Source organism: Haliotis cracherodii, unplaced genomic scaffold, assembly GCF_022045235.1.
Source record: "Haliotis cracherodii isolate W230 unplaced genomic scaffold, xgHalCrac1.p SCAF_9, whole genome shotgun sequence".
Lineage (NCBI taxonomy): Eukaryota > Metazoa > Mollusca > Gastropoda > Lepetellida > Haliotidae > Haliotis > Haliotis cracherodii.
In genome coordinates, this window is record NW_027266343.1 from 51,874,547 (window position 1) to 51,891,340 (window position 16,794).

Here is a 16,794-nt window from a genome sequence, read left to right on the forward strand (position 1 = left end):
TGGGACAAGGGGCGGTCTGGTAGCCTAGTGGTTAAAGCGTTGCGTGCTGAAGACCCAGGTTTGATCCCCTACAAAGTCACAATGTGTGAAGTCCATTTCCGGCGTCCCCCATCGCAATATTGCTTGAATATTGCTTAAAGTAGCGTAAAACCAAAACTCACTCACTCACTCTTGTTTGGGACATGCAGAACAGTTAAGTGAAAATATTGATATGTACAATAGATCTGGAGGACAAGAGATCTACTGACCAGGATCTTTAACAAAATAACACCTAAAACATAATTTACAACATAACATTAGTTCAGGGGCATGCTTTACAAATCACAGACATACCTGTCATAATAACAGGGTGTTAAATTTTCTGCAGTATAGGAAGATAAATAACCATTATTGCTACAAATATCTCCAGCTGAAGAAGAACCTTTGCAGTCAGACTTCTGTTGGTGACCTATCTGAGAGAGTGAGTGAGTGAGTTGGGTTTAACACCGCTTTTAACATTATTCCAGTTATATCACGGCGTGTCAGCTTAATGTGGGAGGAAAGCCAGAAGTGATGCAGGTCTCAGACGTTTACCACTTCGGTGAAACCCACGAGCACGGGTATGGTGCTGACAAACCTAGAAACATAATTGGGGCGAACCGGGATTCAAACCCACAATCATAGGTTTCTGGTGTGCCCAAGGGACGCACCTCTGCACAGCGAATTGCAGCGCCTTAGATGACTGGGCCACCCGTGCCCCCGGACCTACCTGAGAGTTGGCACAACCTCTTACAGAAGTATTGTTTCCCAGGACTTACTTCATATTTTCTGGCACTAGTTTGTCTATGACCATCTGGACGAGGTCCGGCTTGTACTCTGTGACTGTGTAGCTCCCACTCAGGACTTCCGGCATCACATAGTCCTACAGAGACAGACAAAGGCGCTTTCATCTCACACTACACCAGACATAGTCAAACAAAATCGCATTTCACCTCAAGCCAAACCACAGGCAAACAATGTATTTACCTCATGCCTCAGCAACAAACAATGCAACCCTTCACCTTAAGCCAAATGACACAGTGAGTGAGTGAGTTTGGTTGTACACCGCTTTTAGCAATATTTCAGCAATATCGTGGCAGGGGACACCAGAAATGGGCTTCACACATTGTACCCATGTGGGGAATAGAACTCAGGCTTTCAGCATGAGGAGCGAATGCTATAACCACTTGGCTACACCATCGCCCCTAAAACTACACAGAGACACACAAAGGAACATTAACTTTTGGTCTTAACCACCCAGAGACAAAGGTTTTTCACCTTACACCTAAACTAGACAGAGACAAACAAGACAGCATTTCACCTCAAGCCATACTACAGGCGACCCTACAATCCGTGATAGTATAGGTCTTCAGCAACCCATGCTTGCCATAAAAGGTGATTATACTTGTCTTAAGAGGCGACTAACGGGATCGGGTGGTCAGGCTCGCTAACTTGGTTGATGCTTGTCATCGATCCCAATTGCGTGGATCGATGCTCATGATATCACACTGGATTGTCTGTTCCAGACTTGATTATTTACAGACGTCATCATATAGGTGGAATATTGCTGAGTTTGGCAGTAAAGAACAAACCAACCAACCAAACTACAGGCAAACAATGAAGCCATTTACCTTCGTTCTCAACTACACTGAGACACTTTCACTTTAAGCCTAAACTTGACACAAACCATGAAGCCTTTAACTTTATGTCTCAGCTATACAGAGACGAACAAACAGCAGAGCATTTCACATCAAGCCTAAACTAGATGTAAAGAACAGAGGTGTTCATCTCATGCCTAACCTACACAGAGAGAAACAACGAGGAATATGAGGAGAAACAGATCAACAGGGATTAAAGTTAACCTCATGATAACCTCCAATGTGCAAATTGATAAAGAATGAATTGAAGGCATGTTTTCTATATCATGTTATAATCACATATGTCTGATAGCATTAATCATGTTAACATGCAGTCTTGTCACCTGCTTCCGTGAACTAACTCTCTGTTTGGGTTCAATTACATCACACACCAACATGCACCCAGACTTACATGAATCATCCCGGACAGAGAGCTGACGTATCCCCGTGGACGCTCCACAGACTTACATGAATCATCCCGGACAGAGAGCTGACGTAACCCCGTCAACGCTCCACAGACTTACATGAATCATCCCAGACAGACAGCTGATGTAACCCCGTGGACGCTCCACAGACTTACATGAATCATCCCGGACAGAGAGCTGACGTATCCCCATCAACGCTCCACAGACTTACATGAATCATCCCGGACAGAGAGCTGACGTATCCCCGTCAACGCTCCACAGACTTACATGAATCATCCCAGACAGAGAGCTGACGTATCCCCGTGGACGCTCCACAGACTTACATGAATCATCCCAGACAGACAGCTGACGTATCCCCGTCAACGCTCCACAGACTTACATGAATCATCCCGGACAGAGAGCTGACGTATCCCCGTCAACGCTCCACAGACTTACATGAATCATCCCGGACAGAGAACTGACGTATCCCCGTGGACGCTCCACAGACTTACATGAATCATCCCGGACAGAGAGCTGACGTAACCCCGTGGACGCTCCACAGACTTACATGAATCATCCCGGACAGAGAGCTGACGTATCCCCGTCAACGCTCCACAGACTTACATGAATCATCCCGGACAGAGAGCTGACGTATCCCCGTGGACGCTCCACAGACTTACATGAATCATCCCGGACAGACAGCTGACGTAACCCCGTGGACGCTCCACAGACTTACATGAATCATCCCGGACAGAGAGCTGACGTAACCCCGTCAACGCTCCACAGACTTACATGAATCATCCCAGACAGACAGCTGACGTATCCCCGTCAACGCTCCACAGACTTACATGAATCATCCCGGACAGAGAGCTGACGTATCTCCGTGGACGCTCCACAGACTTACATGAATCATCCCGGACAAAGAGCTGACGTATCCCCGTGGACGCTCCACAGACTTACATGAATCATCCCGGACAAAGAGCTGACGTATCCCCGTGGACGCTCCTTGTCCTTGAAGCGGAAAGCCATGGCACTCAAGTCCTGGAATCAACAGTTCCACATAATTATTTGGATAAAATCAGAAGTAAAACTATAGGTAAACTACAGGTAAAACTGTAGGTAAACTTCAGATACAAGTTTAGGTAAACCAACAGGCAACAGTATAGGAATAATATAGGAAAAACTACAGATAAAACTATAGGTAAAGCTACAGGTAAAATGATAGGAACACTACAGATAAAAGTACAAGTAAAAGTATAGGTAAAACTACAGGTAAAAAGCATAGGTAAAACTACAAGTAAAAGTAATGGTAAACTACAGGTAAAAGTAATACTGATCTATAAGTACAAGTAAAGATAAAACTACACACAAAAGTATAGGTAAAACTGCTAACAGTAATGGCAAACTACTGGTAAAGAAAAAGGTAAAACTACAGATGAAACTACAGGTAAAAACAACAAATAGCCTACAGGTGGAAATACATATACAACTACAGTTACAATTAGAGGTAAACTACAGGTGATAATACCCACAAATAGCAGGTACAACTACAGGAGAAACATCAGGTAAACTTCGTACCTGACACTCCTTGAAGATCCACTCCTTGACTCCCTCTGCCTTCAGCATGTTGATGTACTGGTAGATCAGGGTGATGATGTCCTCTGTATGGTCTGGTCACATAAACAAGTCAAAGCATTTTATATCAGATTCAGGCAGTCAAAATTGAATGTCAAATTGGACTCAAAGCTTAAATACAGTTGACTACAACAAAGAAGTAATCATATACTACACACTGGCTACATCCACAGATGGCCATGTCATTGTCTGAGACAATTTTCAACAAGACTCATCAGAATAAACAAAGCACAATCAATAGACACCACTGATAATTCACCATCATAGGCCTTGCAAGGGGTGTAGTTAGACTTGACTTTTAAAATTTGGTTTACAAACCCATCAATTTCAAAAATTTGAAATTTGAAGAAAAATGAAAAACAGTATTTTTTCAATTCCACTGATCAGAAATAAGTAAAGCGTTTGTTATTAAAGAGCTCATTTGTTGTCTCTATCAATATAAATAAATTATTTCAAATACTATCATTTTTTCATCCTACCTTCCAGGCCCCCGTTCCACAAAGTGATCTTAGCGCTAAGACGATCATAATTGCAATACTTTAACACTGACTTAAGGCAGTCGTAGCACTAAGATCGCTTTGTGGAACAGGCCCCTGAACTTTCGAGCCCCAAATCTGTAAATACCCCACCTCATCAACCCCTTCGAACAAAAGTCAGGCCTTGTGTGATTTGCCTTAATGTCACATACCCATGCCCTCTTCTGTGAGATCTACGTTGACGATGAAGAAGCCGAAGCCCTTGGCTCCCGGCGAGCCCCCGCCGACCAGCGTGTTCACCCAGCCTACAGACAACAGCAGACATGAGCAGGCCAGCACACATTGCTTGTAACATCATACCACACACCACATACATGTTATACTTCTTAGTACCAGGAACACTAGAATACAGAAGACATATAAGCAGTTCTCTTTCAAATGTTCAGTTTCGGAATTGGATATCTAAAATATAACCCTGGATGAAATATTACTCCACGTGAGCCTGAATCTGTTGCCAGGGTAAGTGTAGTGTGAGTGAATGTCCATCTGAAGTCAGCAATTTGGTACAACTACAGGACCAGTGATTAATCGTGGGAGACTGGATTCAACAAGTGTCTTACCCCTTGCCTTGAGCTCGGACAGGAGGCTCCCTGGCCCCTCATGGCCAATCAGATGCCCCAGATAGTGTTCAGGCTGGAAGATACACACTACATGTTTAACTGACAATATACACCGGCTACAGATGGTGGTCACTATGCATCATGGGTTCGAGCAGTTTCCATGTGTAGCCACATACAGTATGAGTCATAATTATTGAGAATTGAAAAATCTTTAAAATTGTAAATATGAAAAATTCCCCCCCCCCCCAAAATAAAACATTTTAAGTGAGCACAAACCTTTTTTAATCACATCACAGTAACATAAATATTCAAACCCATTTTTATACGATTTGGCATACTTCCTATGAGAGAGGTTAGAGTCTCGTGGGTGAGAGCGTCCCAATATCGCACCACCTCGTGCTTCATGTCATCAACTTTTGTCAATCCCTTTTGGTTCACCGACTCCTTCATGAGTCCCCACACATTTTCTATAGGATTTAAGTCCGGGCTGTAGCTGGGCCAGTCCAAAATGGTCACATTGTTGTCCACAAACCACTAAGGGCTTGGAGCAGTTCCATGTGTAGCGACATAAAAGTTCAACAGAAGCCTGCTACAGATGATAATCACCACCTACAAGGGCTTGGAGCAGTTCCATGTGTAGCGACATAAAAGTTCAACAGAAGCCTGCTACAGATGATAATCACCACCTACAAGGGCTTGGAGCAGTTCCATGTGTAGCGACATAAACGTTCAACAGAAGCCTGCTACAGATGATAATCACCACCTACAAGGGCTTGGAGCAGTTCCATGTTTAGCGACATAAACGTTCAACAGAAGCCTGCTACAGATGATAATCACCACCTACAAGGGCTTGGAGCAGTTCCATGTGTAGCGACATAAACGTTCAACAGAAGCCTGCTATATACGATAATCACCACCTTCAAGGGCTTGGAGCAGTTCCATGTGTAGCGACATAAACGTTCAACAGAAGCCTGCTACAGACGATAGTCACCAAGTACAAGGGCTTGGAGCAGTTCCATGTGTAGCGACATAAACGTTCAACAGAAGCCTGCTACAGATGATAATCACCAAGTACAAGGGTTTGGAGCAGTTCCATGTGTAGAGACATAAACGTTCAACAGAAGCCTGCTATATACGATAATCACCACCTTCAAGGGCTTGGAGCAGTTCCATGTGTAGCGACATACATGTTCAACGTTCAACTGTCGGGCGGGCTTCAGTGTACCCAGATTCCATCCGCATACATGTTCCTGAGATGTACAACACAAAGCCTTGAATAAGGCTTGGTTGTGTTACACACTGTGTTTTACCGCTGTAATTACCTCAGGAGAATTGGAAGAAGGTGGGTTTTTCCAACATATATCAATACATGACTAGAGTATAAACGAGGAAAACATGTACATGATGACAGGCATTGAAAGCCAACAAATTTCACCTACCACAAACAAAGAAGTCTGCCTACCTGTGATGTGTATACTGCCTACCTTTGATGTGTATACTGCCTACCTGTGATGTGTATACTGCCTACCTGTGATGTGTATACTGCCTACCTGTGATGTGTATACTGCCTACCTGTGATGTGTATACTGCCTACCTGTGATGTGTATACTGCCTTCCTGTGATGTGTATACTGCCTACCTTTGATGTGTATACTGCCTACCTGTGATGTGTATACTGCCTACCTGTGATGTGTATACTGCCTACCTTTGATGTGTATACTGCCTACCTGTGATGTGTATACTGCCTAACTGTGATGTGTATACTGCCTTCCTGTGATGTGTATACTGCCTACCTGTGATGTGTATACTGCCTACCTTTGATGTGTATACTGCCTTCCTGTGATGTGTATACTGCCTTCCTATGATGTGTATACTGCCTTCCTGTGATGTGTATACTGCCTACCTGTGATGCGTATACTGCCTACCTGTGATGTGTATACTGCCTTCCTGTGATGAGTATACTGCCTTCCTGTGATGTGTATACTGCCTACCTGTGATGTGTATACTGCCTTCCTGTGATGTGTATACTGCCTACCTTTGATGTGTATCCTGCCTACCTGTGATGTGTATACTGCCTACCTGTGATGTGTATACTGCCTTCCTGTGATGTGTATACTGCCTTCCTGTGATGTGTATACTGCCTACCTGTGATGTGTATACTGCCTACCTGTGATGTGTATACTGCCTACCTGTGATGTGTATACTGCCTACCTGTGATGTGTATACTGCCTAACTGTGATGTGTATACTGCCTTCCTGTGATGTGTATACTGCCTAACTGTGATGTGTATACTGCCTACCTTTGATGTGTATACTGCCTTCCTGTGATGTGTATACTGCCTTCCTGTGATGTGTATACTGCCTTCCTGTGATGTGTATACTGCCTACCTGTGATGTGTATACTGCCTACCTGTGATGTGTATACTGCCTTCCTGTGATGAGTATACTGCCTTCCTGTGATGTGTATACTGCCTACCTGTGATGTGTATACTGCCTTCCTGTGATGTGTATACTGCCTACCTTTGATGTGTATACTGCCTACCTGTGATGTGTATACTGCCTACCTGTGATGTGTATACTGCCTTCCTGTGATGTGTATACTGCCTTCCTGTGATGTGTATACTGCCTACCTGTGATGTGTATACTGCCTACCTGTGATGTGTATACTGCCTACCTGTGATGTGTATACTGCCTACCTGTGATGTGTATACTGCCTTCCTGTGATGTGTATACTGCCTTCCTATGATGTGTATACTGCCTACCTGTGATGTGTATACTGCCTACCTGTGATGTGTATACTGCCTACCTTTGATGTGTAGTATGGGTGGAGATCAGGCAGCGACCATGACACGTTCATCTGGCGGAGATCCTTCACAGGGACAACACATACATTCCTCTGGAAAGATATGAAACATTTGACATTAACAACTTGGTCACATCTGCTGTAGTGAGTGAGTGAGTGAGTAGAGTTTTATGCTGATTTTAGCAATTTTTAAGCAATATCATGGCGGGACACAAGAAATGGGTTTCACATGGTGCACCCATATGGGGAATCAAACCCAGGTTGTTTGCAACCTACTGCCCCAACATCTGCTATAAGTATATATCAACACTGAGTCACATAATATGTTAACTGGGGTTGAAGTAACAGTCAACACATAGGTTGGGTTGGAGGGGATAGGGGTGGAAGGGTGATTTTGGAGGTGTGGGATTAGATAAGTGGGGTCGGAGGGCTGGGGTTGGAGAGGATGGGGTTGGAGGGGTGAGGTTTGAGGGATAGGGTTGGACGGGTCAGGTCAGACGGATGGGGTTAGAGGGGTGGGCTTAGAGGGATGAGGTTAGAGAGTGGGGTTACAAGGATGGGGTTAGAGGGATGAGGTTAGAGGGTGGGGTTACAGGGATAGGGTTAGAGGGCGGGGTTAGAGGGATAAGGTTAGAGGGTGGGGTTACAGGGATAGGGTTAGAGGGTGGGGTGGGGATGGAAGAAATGGTTAAAGGCCTTGGGGCAAGGGTGCTGGTGGTTAGATATCTGGGGTTGATGGACTAGGATTGGAGGGATGAGAGTGAGAGAGGTGTAAAAGATGCTCAGCACGATCATTCACAGGAAACTGTTTACAAGGTTACACTGACCTGCAGCTGGTCAGGGCCAAAAGGGTGGATGTTCCACTCGGGGACGGACACAGACTTGTTCTCCACACCAGCAAACAACGGCACCACCATCTCCGACAACTCATCCAGAGACTCTGGGAACGACAAAACCTCACACATCATCACCCCGCAATCATCATTGTCCCATTCCTTAGATTAAATCTTATCATGAAACAAGAATCGTTTGTTAAATTTGGACATTGGACGCATGTGAATCCTGTGTGTTACCTGACAATGCTGATATTTAGAGCATCACCACCTTTCCAGTCACTCACCCTTCCCCAGCACACAGAGACCCATGACGTTAGCCGAGTAGTATTTAGAGTGGAATTTCAAGAGTTCGTCTCTTGTATTCTGTCCTCGTTCCCGCGGTAACGTGTCCAGAGTCTGCTTGTTGCCTGCAAGACCAAACACAAACACAGTGAGCCCTCATCAGTCCCGATAGGTTAGTGGTAACTAACACTGAAATACCATTGACAGGTAGGGATATCCTAGGCTATCCTAGCTGCGTATTTGCATAAATCACTAACTAAATCACTATAACCTCATTTATTTTGAGTTGCTTTGTACATATATGTATTAAATAATTAGACAACTCAATAGTTAAACAACACTGTGCGTAATTACCCAACTTACCGTATTTGACAGAATAAGTGCCCAGGGCGCTCTCAAAATTAGAAATAGGGGGCTCTTGTTAGAATATTATTTTGGTGAAAAAAACAGAGTTGAAAGATAAATTTCGTGGTTTATGCTGACAGCCTGAAATGTTTATGTACGACAGATATATTTTTCTAGAATTTAATTGCCCATAATTAAGGGTGCATATAACACACGAGTGCGTATTGTACGCGAATAAATAAGTCTTGTGAACACTGATCAATCGAAGACCAGCCAATATATTAGCAAATACTGCCGTGGGTGCTTATTAGAGCGGGGCGCTTATTACGTTGAATACGGTAGTTGTTTTGGTTTGTGTACAGTATGTCTTTACAGATCTCTCCTTTATACTGAATGTCGGTATCACATACACAGGAACTGTACTGTGCAACATTTCACTTATTGTAACACGTCTCATTATTTAAGAAATAAATGACTCGTGATCGTTGGTTATCATACAATAAAACACTGCAGGGAGAATAAACCATGAGGGGTGCAGCGTGGTTGTTGTATATTGTACAATAAAACACCGAAGGGAGAATAAACCACTTGTGGTCTTTGTTTATCATACAATAAAACACTGCAGGGAGAATAAACCATGAGGGGTGCAGCTTGGTTGTTGTGTATTCTACAATAAAACACCGAAAGGGAGAATAAACCACTCGTGGTGTTTGTTTATCATACAATAAAACACTGCAGGGAGAATAAACCATGAGGGGTGCAGCGTGGTTGTTGTATATTCTACAATAAAACACCGAAGGGAGAATAAACCACTCGTGGTCTTTGTTTATCATACAATAAAACACTGCAGGGAGAATAAACCATGAGGGGTGCAGCTTGGTTGTTGTGTATTCTACAATAAAACACCGAAAGGGAGAATAAACCACTCGTGGTGTTTGTTTATCATACAATAAAACACTGCAGGGAGAATAAACCATGAGGGGTGCAGCGTGGTTGTTGTATATTCTACAATAAAACACCGAAGGGAGAATAAACCACTCGTGGTCTTTGTTTATCATACAATAAAACACTGCAGGGAGAATAAACCATGAGGGGCGCAGATGACTCCCTAAATAGAATCGACCTAAAAAATGTCAGACAAGTCCATTTCACAATTACATGGGTTAAGTTAAGTTATATCCCACATATGCTCATAATCTTCATGTCAATTATCTGTACCTTTTCTCCTAATACCGATTGTCATATCTTTTGAATGTGATTGTTCGGCCACTGCGTCTACCTGCGTAGCCAAGAGAGTACAAATATACTGAAGACCTAAAGAAAACTATCAACACCCAATTTGAATGATGTGAGGAAATACTCCATGGCACAACATATTATCTGGAGCCCCATACTAATGGTCATGGAAACTGACCTGATCCAAATTTACTGAAGTCATGTGACGGGTCAGCAAGGGACTTCTCTAGCTGCATGAGTCTCCATTGGTCACTCTGGAGATTCTTGTCATTCTCGGAGTTGACTGCATTGACCTCTCTGTCAGTCGCCGAGGATGTGAACAGTGGACACAAGAAAAACTGGGCAAACCTGCAGTAAAATCAGCACCTCTTGTAGTAAAAGCAAGTCGTGTTGACGGATCAGTCACTTAAAGTTTGACGGCAGAGAGGTGGGGATGGGGTTTAGGGGTGGTGGGCTGTAATCCTTCAACTTTCCAGACAGGAGCCCCCCAAAAAGATCTACTCACAACACACTTTCTGAGGACATGAAGCATCTCCAGCAAACATGTACTGAGACAAATTGCCTGCTATCTGAGATCAGTGCCTTGTGTTACATGGGCAGATCCAAAGATCCAGAGAGTCTGGACACATGTAGAATGTTTTATTCAGTAAAATTATCTGAGAGAGGATTTTGATATTTTGGACCCCTCTCTTTTACAAATGCTGGATCCACCCGAGTGTTACTGACCTGTCTAGAGCTCCTGCCAGATTCCCTGGTGTGATGTCAAAGAAGTAGTTGGTGTTCTCAGTGGAGGTGTAGGCGTTGCTGCTGCCGCCGTGCTCATTGAGGAACTGAAACCAACATCTGTGTTGTGAGTAGAGCTGAGTATTGCCTAGTATCTTGCGATACAATTCGTATCACAAATGCACTGATGACACTACTGGTATCACGATACACCACATCAAATGGTAAGAAATGGTGAAATCACTGAAATACAGCTCTAAAACCTCTTTCCTCATATATTTATGTACTGACATCTTAAAAACTTTAACAAAGAAAACCACAAGAACAATACAGGTTTCAATGAAGGGATGGTTGTTAAATGTAACAGTTAGTCGGCACGTCATCAGCTATCACATCCTTGTGTTCTGCCATGCTTACAGGTGGCGCTATGCTACTTCTGCTATAATGGGAGGTAAATCTGTTAGTTCTTGTTCTATTTATAGCACATCGCAATCTCACAAACTGATGATTCAAATATCGTGTGTACCTGAGTATCAATAATATTGTAGGTATCAGTGAATAGTTACACCCCTAGTGGTGAGGACATTGTACACGCTGATAATTGTACAAATCAAACTCTATATTCTCAACAAAATCAACCCACAACATAACATCATACTTCATTAATGATTAATACATGGTTTTATGCCACTTTTAGCAACATTTAAGCAACATTCCAGTCATCCTTAAGCCATATCAAGGCGGGGAACACCGAGAATGCGCTTCACACATTGTTCCTGAGTTTGGATTTGAACCGAGGTCTTCAAGTACCGATTCCATGCCAGGGATGCACAGTGTCTGACACAACCGAAGATGTGACTCTCTCAATCAATATTCAGCCAACAGTTTATTAACGTGATTAATGAGATATATTAATGACTTACCTTACTGTATTCATTTTCATCTGGATACTGAAATAATACAAAGTGAAAACAAATTCTTTGGTTGTTATTAAAGATATTTCATCTTGGACCAAGACTACAAAAGTCATAACATAAAGAGCCAGACAAAGTCCACCCAGTCCTGCATACAACTGATATGTCGTCTAAATTCTAAAATGTCTTCATCAAGCTTGAAGTGATTGCAGAGACCATATAATAGAAAGAATGTTGAAATTTTGATTTGACAGCATTGGTCTAATTGATCATTTCTGACCACAAAACATGAACAACATATTTGCTGATTATTACTTAAGCCAAACAGATCATAGGTTGACAATAATTCCATTCCAAAAAATATTACGCAAACAACATACATTTTTATTTTATTTTTCGGTTGAAACACTAGCAGCATGTTTACATGATATTGCAATGGCCATGACCTTTCTTATCATGGGCAGTTAATGAATGTAGAGAGTGAGAGTGGTTTCCCTTTGACTACGAGTACAGTGATTGATACATATATAGCGTATTATGGAGTGAGCACTTTGTCTATGATGTATAGCTGGATGGCATGCTGTGTACAAATCATGGAACTGAACATGGAGCTTGAGATATCGACTGTTAAATTTCACTGTTAAAGAAGCGCAGAAAGAAGTGATGAAGTCTTCCAATCAGCCATTTTAATCAGTGGTCGTTATTGTCATTTGATACCTCTGATTGACCATGAATCAGAATCAAGTACTTTCCAAATTCATGGTAGAATTCTTATCTCTTTCACTCTAAATTCTTAATTTGTATCCTCTGCACTAGAGCACAGAATACCCGGGTATACACTTGCCACACCGATTACCTACCTTTTCTGTGCCGAGGAACAGCATGTGTTCACAGAAGTGGGCAAGACCAGGCAGATCTGTGGGGTCACTCATGTGGCCTGGACAATATGAACAATACTGGTTAGTAACTTAGTATAATGTCACAACAGAGGACAATATAAACAATACTGGTTAGTAACTCTGTATAATACCACAATAGAGGACAATATAAACAATACTGGTTAGTAACTCAGCATAATGTCACAACAGAGGACAATATAAACAATACTGGTTAGTAACTCTGTATAATACCACAATAGAGGACAATATAAACAATACTGGTTAATTACTCAGTATAATGTCACAAATAGAGGACAATATAAACAATACTGGTTAATTACTCAGTATCATGTCACAACAGAGGACAATATAAACAATACTGGTTAATTACTCAGTATAATGTCACAACAGAGGACAATATAAACAATACTGGTTAATTACTCAGTATAATGTCACAACAGAGGACAATATAAACAATACTGGTTAGTAACTCTGTATCATGTCACAACAGAGGACAATATAAACAATACTGGTTAGTAACTCTGTATAATACCACAATAGAGGACAATATAAACAATACTGGTTAGTAACTCAGTATCTTGTCACAACAGAGGACAATATAAACAATACTGGTATAATAACTCTGTATAATACCACAATAGAGGACAATATAAACAATACTGGTTAGTAACTCAGTATCTTGTCACAACAGAGGACAATATAAACAATACTGGTTAGTAACTCTGTATAATGTCACAACAGAGGACAATATAAACAATACTGGTTAGTAACTCTGTATAATACCACAATAGAGGACAATATAAACAATACTGGTTAGTAACTCAGTATCTTGTCACAACAGAGGACAATATAAACAATACTGGTTAGTAACTCAGTATCTTGTCACAACAGAGGACAATATAAACAATACTGGTTAGTAACTCTGTATAATACAATAATGTCACAACAGAGGAACAGTGGAGAACACAGAGGACAGTTCCAGAACAATCTAAATACTGGTTCATATCAATGTAGATATGCCGTCATAACCAACAGAGAATAATCTTCACCTCTCGCTACACATAAGAATCAGTTTCATTTGGGATTGATCAACGAGCCATACACATCAAGTAGCCATAGAAGAGGAATGACTTTGTGTCCTTTGGTCTTAATATAGTTTAATATGTATCCCAAGGGCTTGTACATTGTCAGGTTCATAGCTGGATATCCTGTGTTATCACTATTCTGCTAGTAAAAGTTTCAGGCTACGGTTGCATCTTATGCCAGGCATAAAATAGACTATGTGTATCTTCCTAAGGCAAGGGAGATAACAGACTACAAAAGTCCAGTTTCCACCCTTGTCGAACTTGGCTGGAATTTAAGAGTTATTTTGGCTGGACAACACAATGACTGCCATGCAGATTTCGGTTGATTGCAGGTTTGCAAAGCGTGTGTAACGTCAAATGTGCGTCTACAGATATTTTAAAAACCTTTTCATGTTTCAAAGCAAGGTGCTCAAATGATTTGATGCATCTTGCAAGGTAATATTACAAAAAAAGATTTTAATTATCGATCAGATCATCTTGACTGGGCGCCGCCATTTTGTTTGAAGCAAATACAAGTGATATAAGAGGTGGAATCTGATTGGTCAGAAAGAGGGTCACAGAAGGGGGACATAACTTGTAACAGCCACTGGTGGTGATCCGATCGAGCCAGAAAATTCCAGCCTTGTTCCGCAAGGGTGGAAACTGGAATTTTATGATTGTCGTGCCAATACCTTTGTAGTTTTGCATTTCAAGTTTTAATGAGTGAATTTTGAACACAAAATTCAAAATGCTACCTGATGCATAATCAGGTTTCAATTCTTTTACCTTTAATAACGGGACTAGTTCAAGGGATCAGTGGAACAGGGTATTGAGTCCAGACTTTATATTGTTTTTGTCAGACATGGCCTAATTGTAACTGCATGCATCACTAACCGATGTTGACATTCATGGCTGCTGCTGATTTGTCCGTGTCGGAGTCGCTGATGAGAAGTAACTTCATCCCATTGGTGAGTTCCAGGCCTCGATACAGACGCTTGTCCTGAGCTGACCTCAAGATGTCGCCATTCTCCCACACCTGCTTGATGCTCTCTGTCGCCATGATGAAAGGAGACCTCAACCTGAAACATGGCAGTGCCAAAACTAGAACAATGCTACATCGTGTCATATACCAGTACTGACAGGGAGACTTATAGGGAGACTTAGGATTCATTCTACAATACAACCACCATACAACCCACAACACAACCCACTTGTTGTGGGATGATACACCGATCCCTTGGTGGATCATGATGTTTTAATTCTCGATACAAGTATGGGTCACAATTGCACACTAAGTAAAAAGTATCAATTTTTACCATAAATGTATTCTTTAATAAATGTTACACCAAACACTAATTACTTGTGAAAATGAGTAATGAAAACATAAATATCTTCATTCATTGTGCTATACTTGACACTGCCAACAGCAGTACAAACTAACATTTTTTGTCCACTCGTCTATTCACATTAACTTGTGAATACTAGTTATCGTGTGTACATATATGTACACATGATATATGGGCGATCAGGTCATGAGATTGACGTGTATTTGTTGGTTATCGCAAGCAGTCAGAACGGTTCGCCTGCTTATTGCCCACGGCTCTGATCACTGATTAGAGTATAAATTCCGGTATCCGCTCCAACCAACCAGACTGCCATTTCCAGCACAAGGTTGTGACACACCACCTCTCCAAGTCGAAATATTCTATACAACGCTGGGCGAGATCCCCGCGACAATGACAGCAAATTACCTACCTGTGTTTCTGATTCCTGCTTGTTGACACCGACAGAAACCTGACAACTGGACCGCTCGATTTGTAATGAAATAATCCAACAGATTGCAAAAATAACTTACGTATTCTCATTAAAATACAAAGGCAATTCAGAACAATATTGAGAAATTAGGAGCCATATGTTAGATTAATTTACATTCGCAGCATCGCCAGATGGTTCGCAGTTGAATATTTCATCAAAATGTGTAGATTTGCTTTTGGAACTCTTTAGTGAAGGAGACGCAAAGATTTCTATTTCCGGTCAATATATAGCTTATTTCACTACTCTTCACACCAAAAATGAGTGATAGCGATAAGTAAGGCTTCCCGGATTGTGTAAGATATCGTATTCACGATTGGGCTGTAACGTGCGGTTTGCAATCGGTCTTAAATATTTGATACACAAACTGAATATGTTTTCATCAAATACGGAATAAATAATGCAACTGCACATTGTATAGTCGTGGATGCCTAAATAAACATACTTAATTTTATTAAAAAAAACAGGTAAAGGTGAAACGCGCATTTCTTTCTGCAATCGGGCTATATCGTCTGCTTCAGCATGGCCCCAAAGGAAAAGACATTTAGCATACAGGAGATACGATTAATTAACAAGATGTCAAATGATGAGGTAATAAAGTGACCCCAAAATGGCCGAAAAGTTTGGTATGAACCGATCTATGGTGGAAAAAATCCTAAAACGATAGAAAACCCGGGAATCACTTGAACAGTCATCCCGATGTGGCAGACCCAGAAAGATGAGATGAGGTGAAATGGGGTTTACGTCGCGTCCACGATTATTGCACTTATATAATAACGACGTGCATGCACGTGTGTGTCTGTGGCTGCTTGTACTACTCCAGACTGATGCCGATATATAGTACTAGCCCACTGAGATACCACGCCGCAGTTTGACTCCGAGCCGACCAGTCCTTGTTTTATCTACTTATGCCGAGCGCCAGGCAGGGTAACAACAAGTACCATATTTTAACTTTTGGTATGACGCGGCCAGGGATCGAACCCCGGACCTTCAGTTCTCCCGGAGGTTGCTCTACCACCAGACCACGGAGGCGGTCTCAGACCCAGAAAGAGTGACGATTGAGGAGAGGTATGTTCGCGAGCATGTGGAAAC

At 42.0% G+C, this 16,794-nt stretch overlaps 1 protein-coding gene across 1 annotated transcript in view; it reads right to left on the reverse strand.

Annotated features, from left to right (window-relative positions):
• The window catches only part of LOC139452441 (insulin-degrading enzyme-like), a 30,549-nt gene extending 14,671 nt beyond the window's left edge, over positions 1-15,878 (reverse strand). The window contains exons 1-14 of the mRNA XM_071233917.1: positions 15,646-15,878; positions 14,785-14,969; positions 12,788-12,864; positions 11,937-11,963; positions 11,017-11,120; positions 10,469-10,638; positions 8,712-8,834; positions 8,419-8,531; positions 7,595-7,684; positions 4,791-4,863; positions 4,383-4,475; positions 3,638-3,729; positions 3,020-3,100; positions 798-901 (exon numbers count right to left, since the gene is read on the reverse strand). Of these exons, the coding sequence (XP_071090018.1) occupies positions 798-901; positions 3,020-3,100; positions 3,638-3,729; positions 4,383-4,475; positions 4,791-4,863; positions 7,595-7,684; positions 8,419-8,531; positions 8,712-8,834; positions 10,469-10,638; positions 11,017-11,120; positions 11,937-11,963; positions 12,788-12,864; positions 14,785-14,969; positions 15,646-15,755 (1,442 nt within the window). The 5' untranslated portion in view covers positions 15,756-15,878. The remainder of the gene's footprint in view (positions 1-797; positions 902-3,019; positions 3,101-3,637; positions 3,730-4,382; positions 4,476-4,790; positions 4,864-7,594; positions 7,685-8,418; positions 8,532-8,711; positions 8,835-10,468; positions 10,639-11,016; positions 11,121-11,936; positions 11,964-12,787; positions 12,865-14,784; positions 14,970-15,645) is intronic.
• Positions 15,879-16,794: the final 916 nt, after the last annotated feature.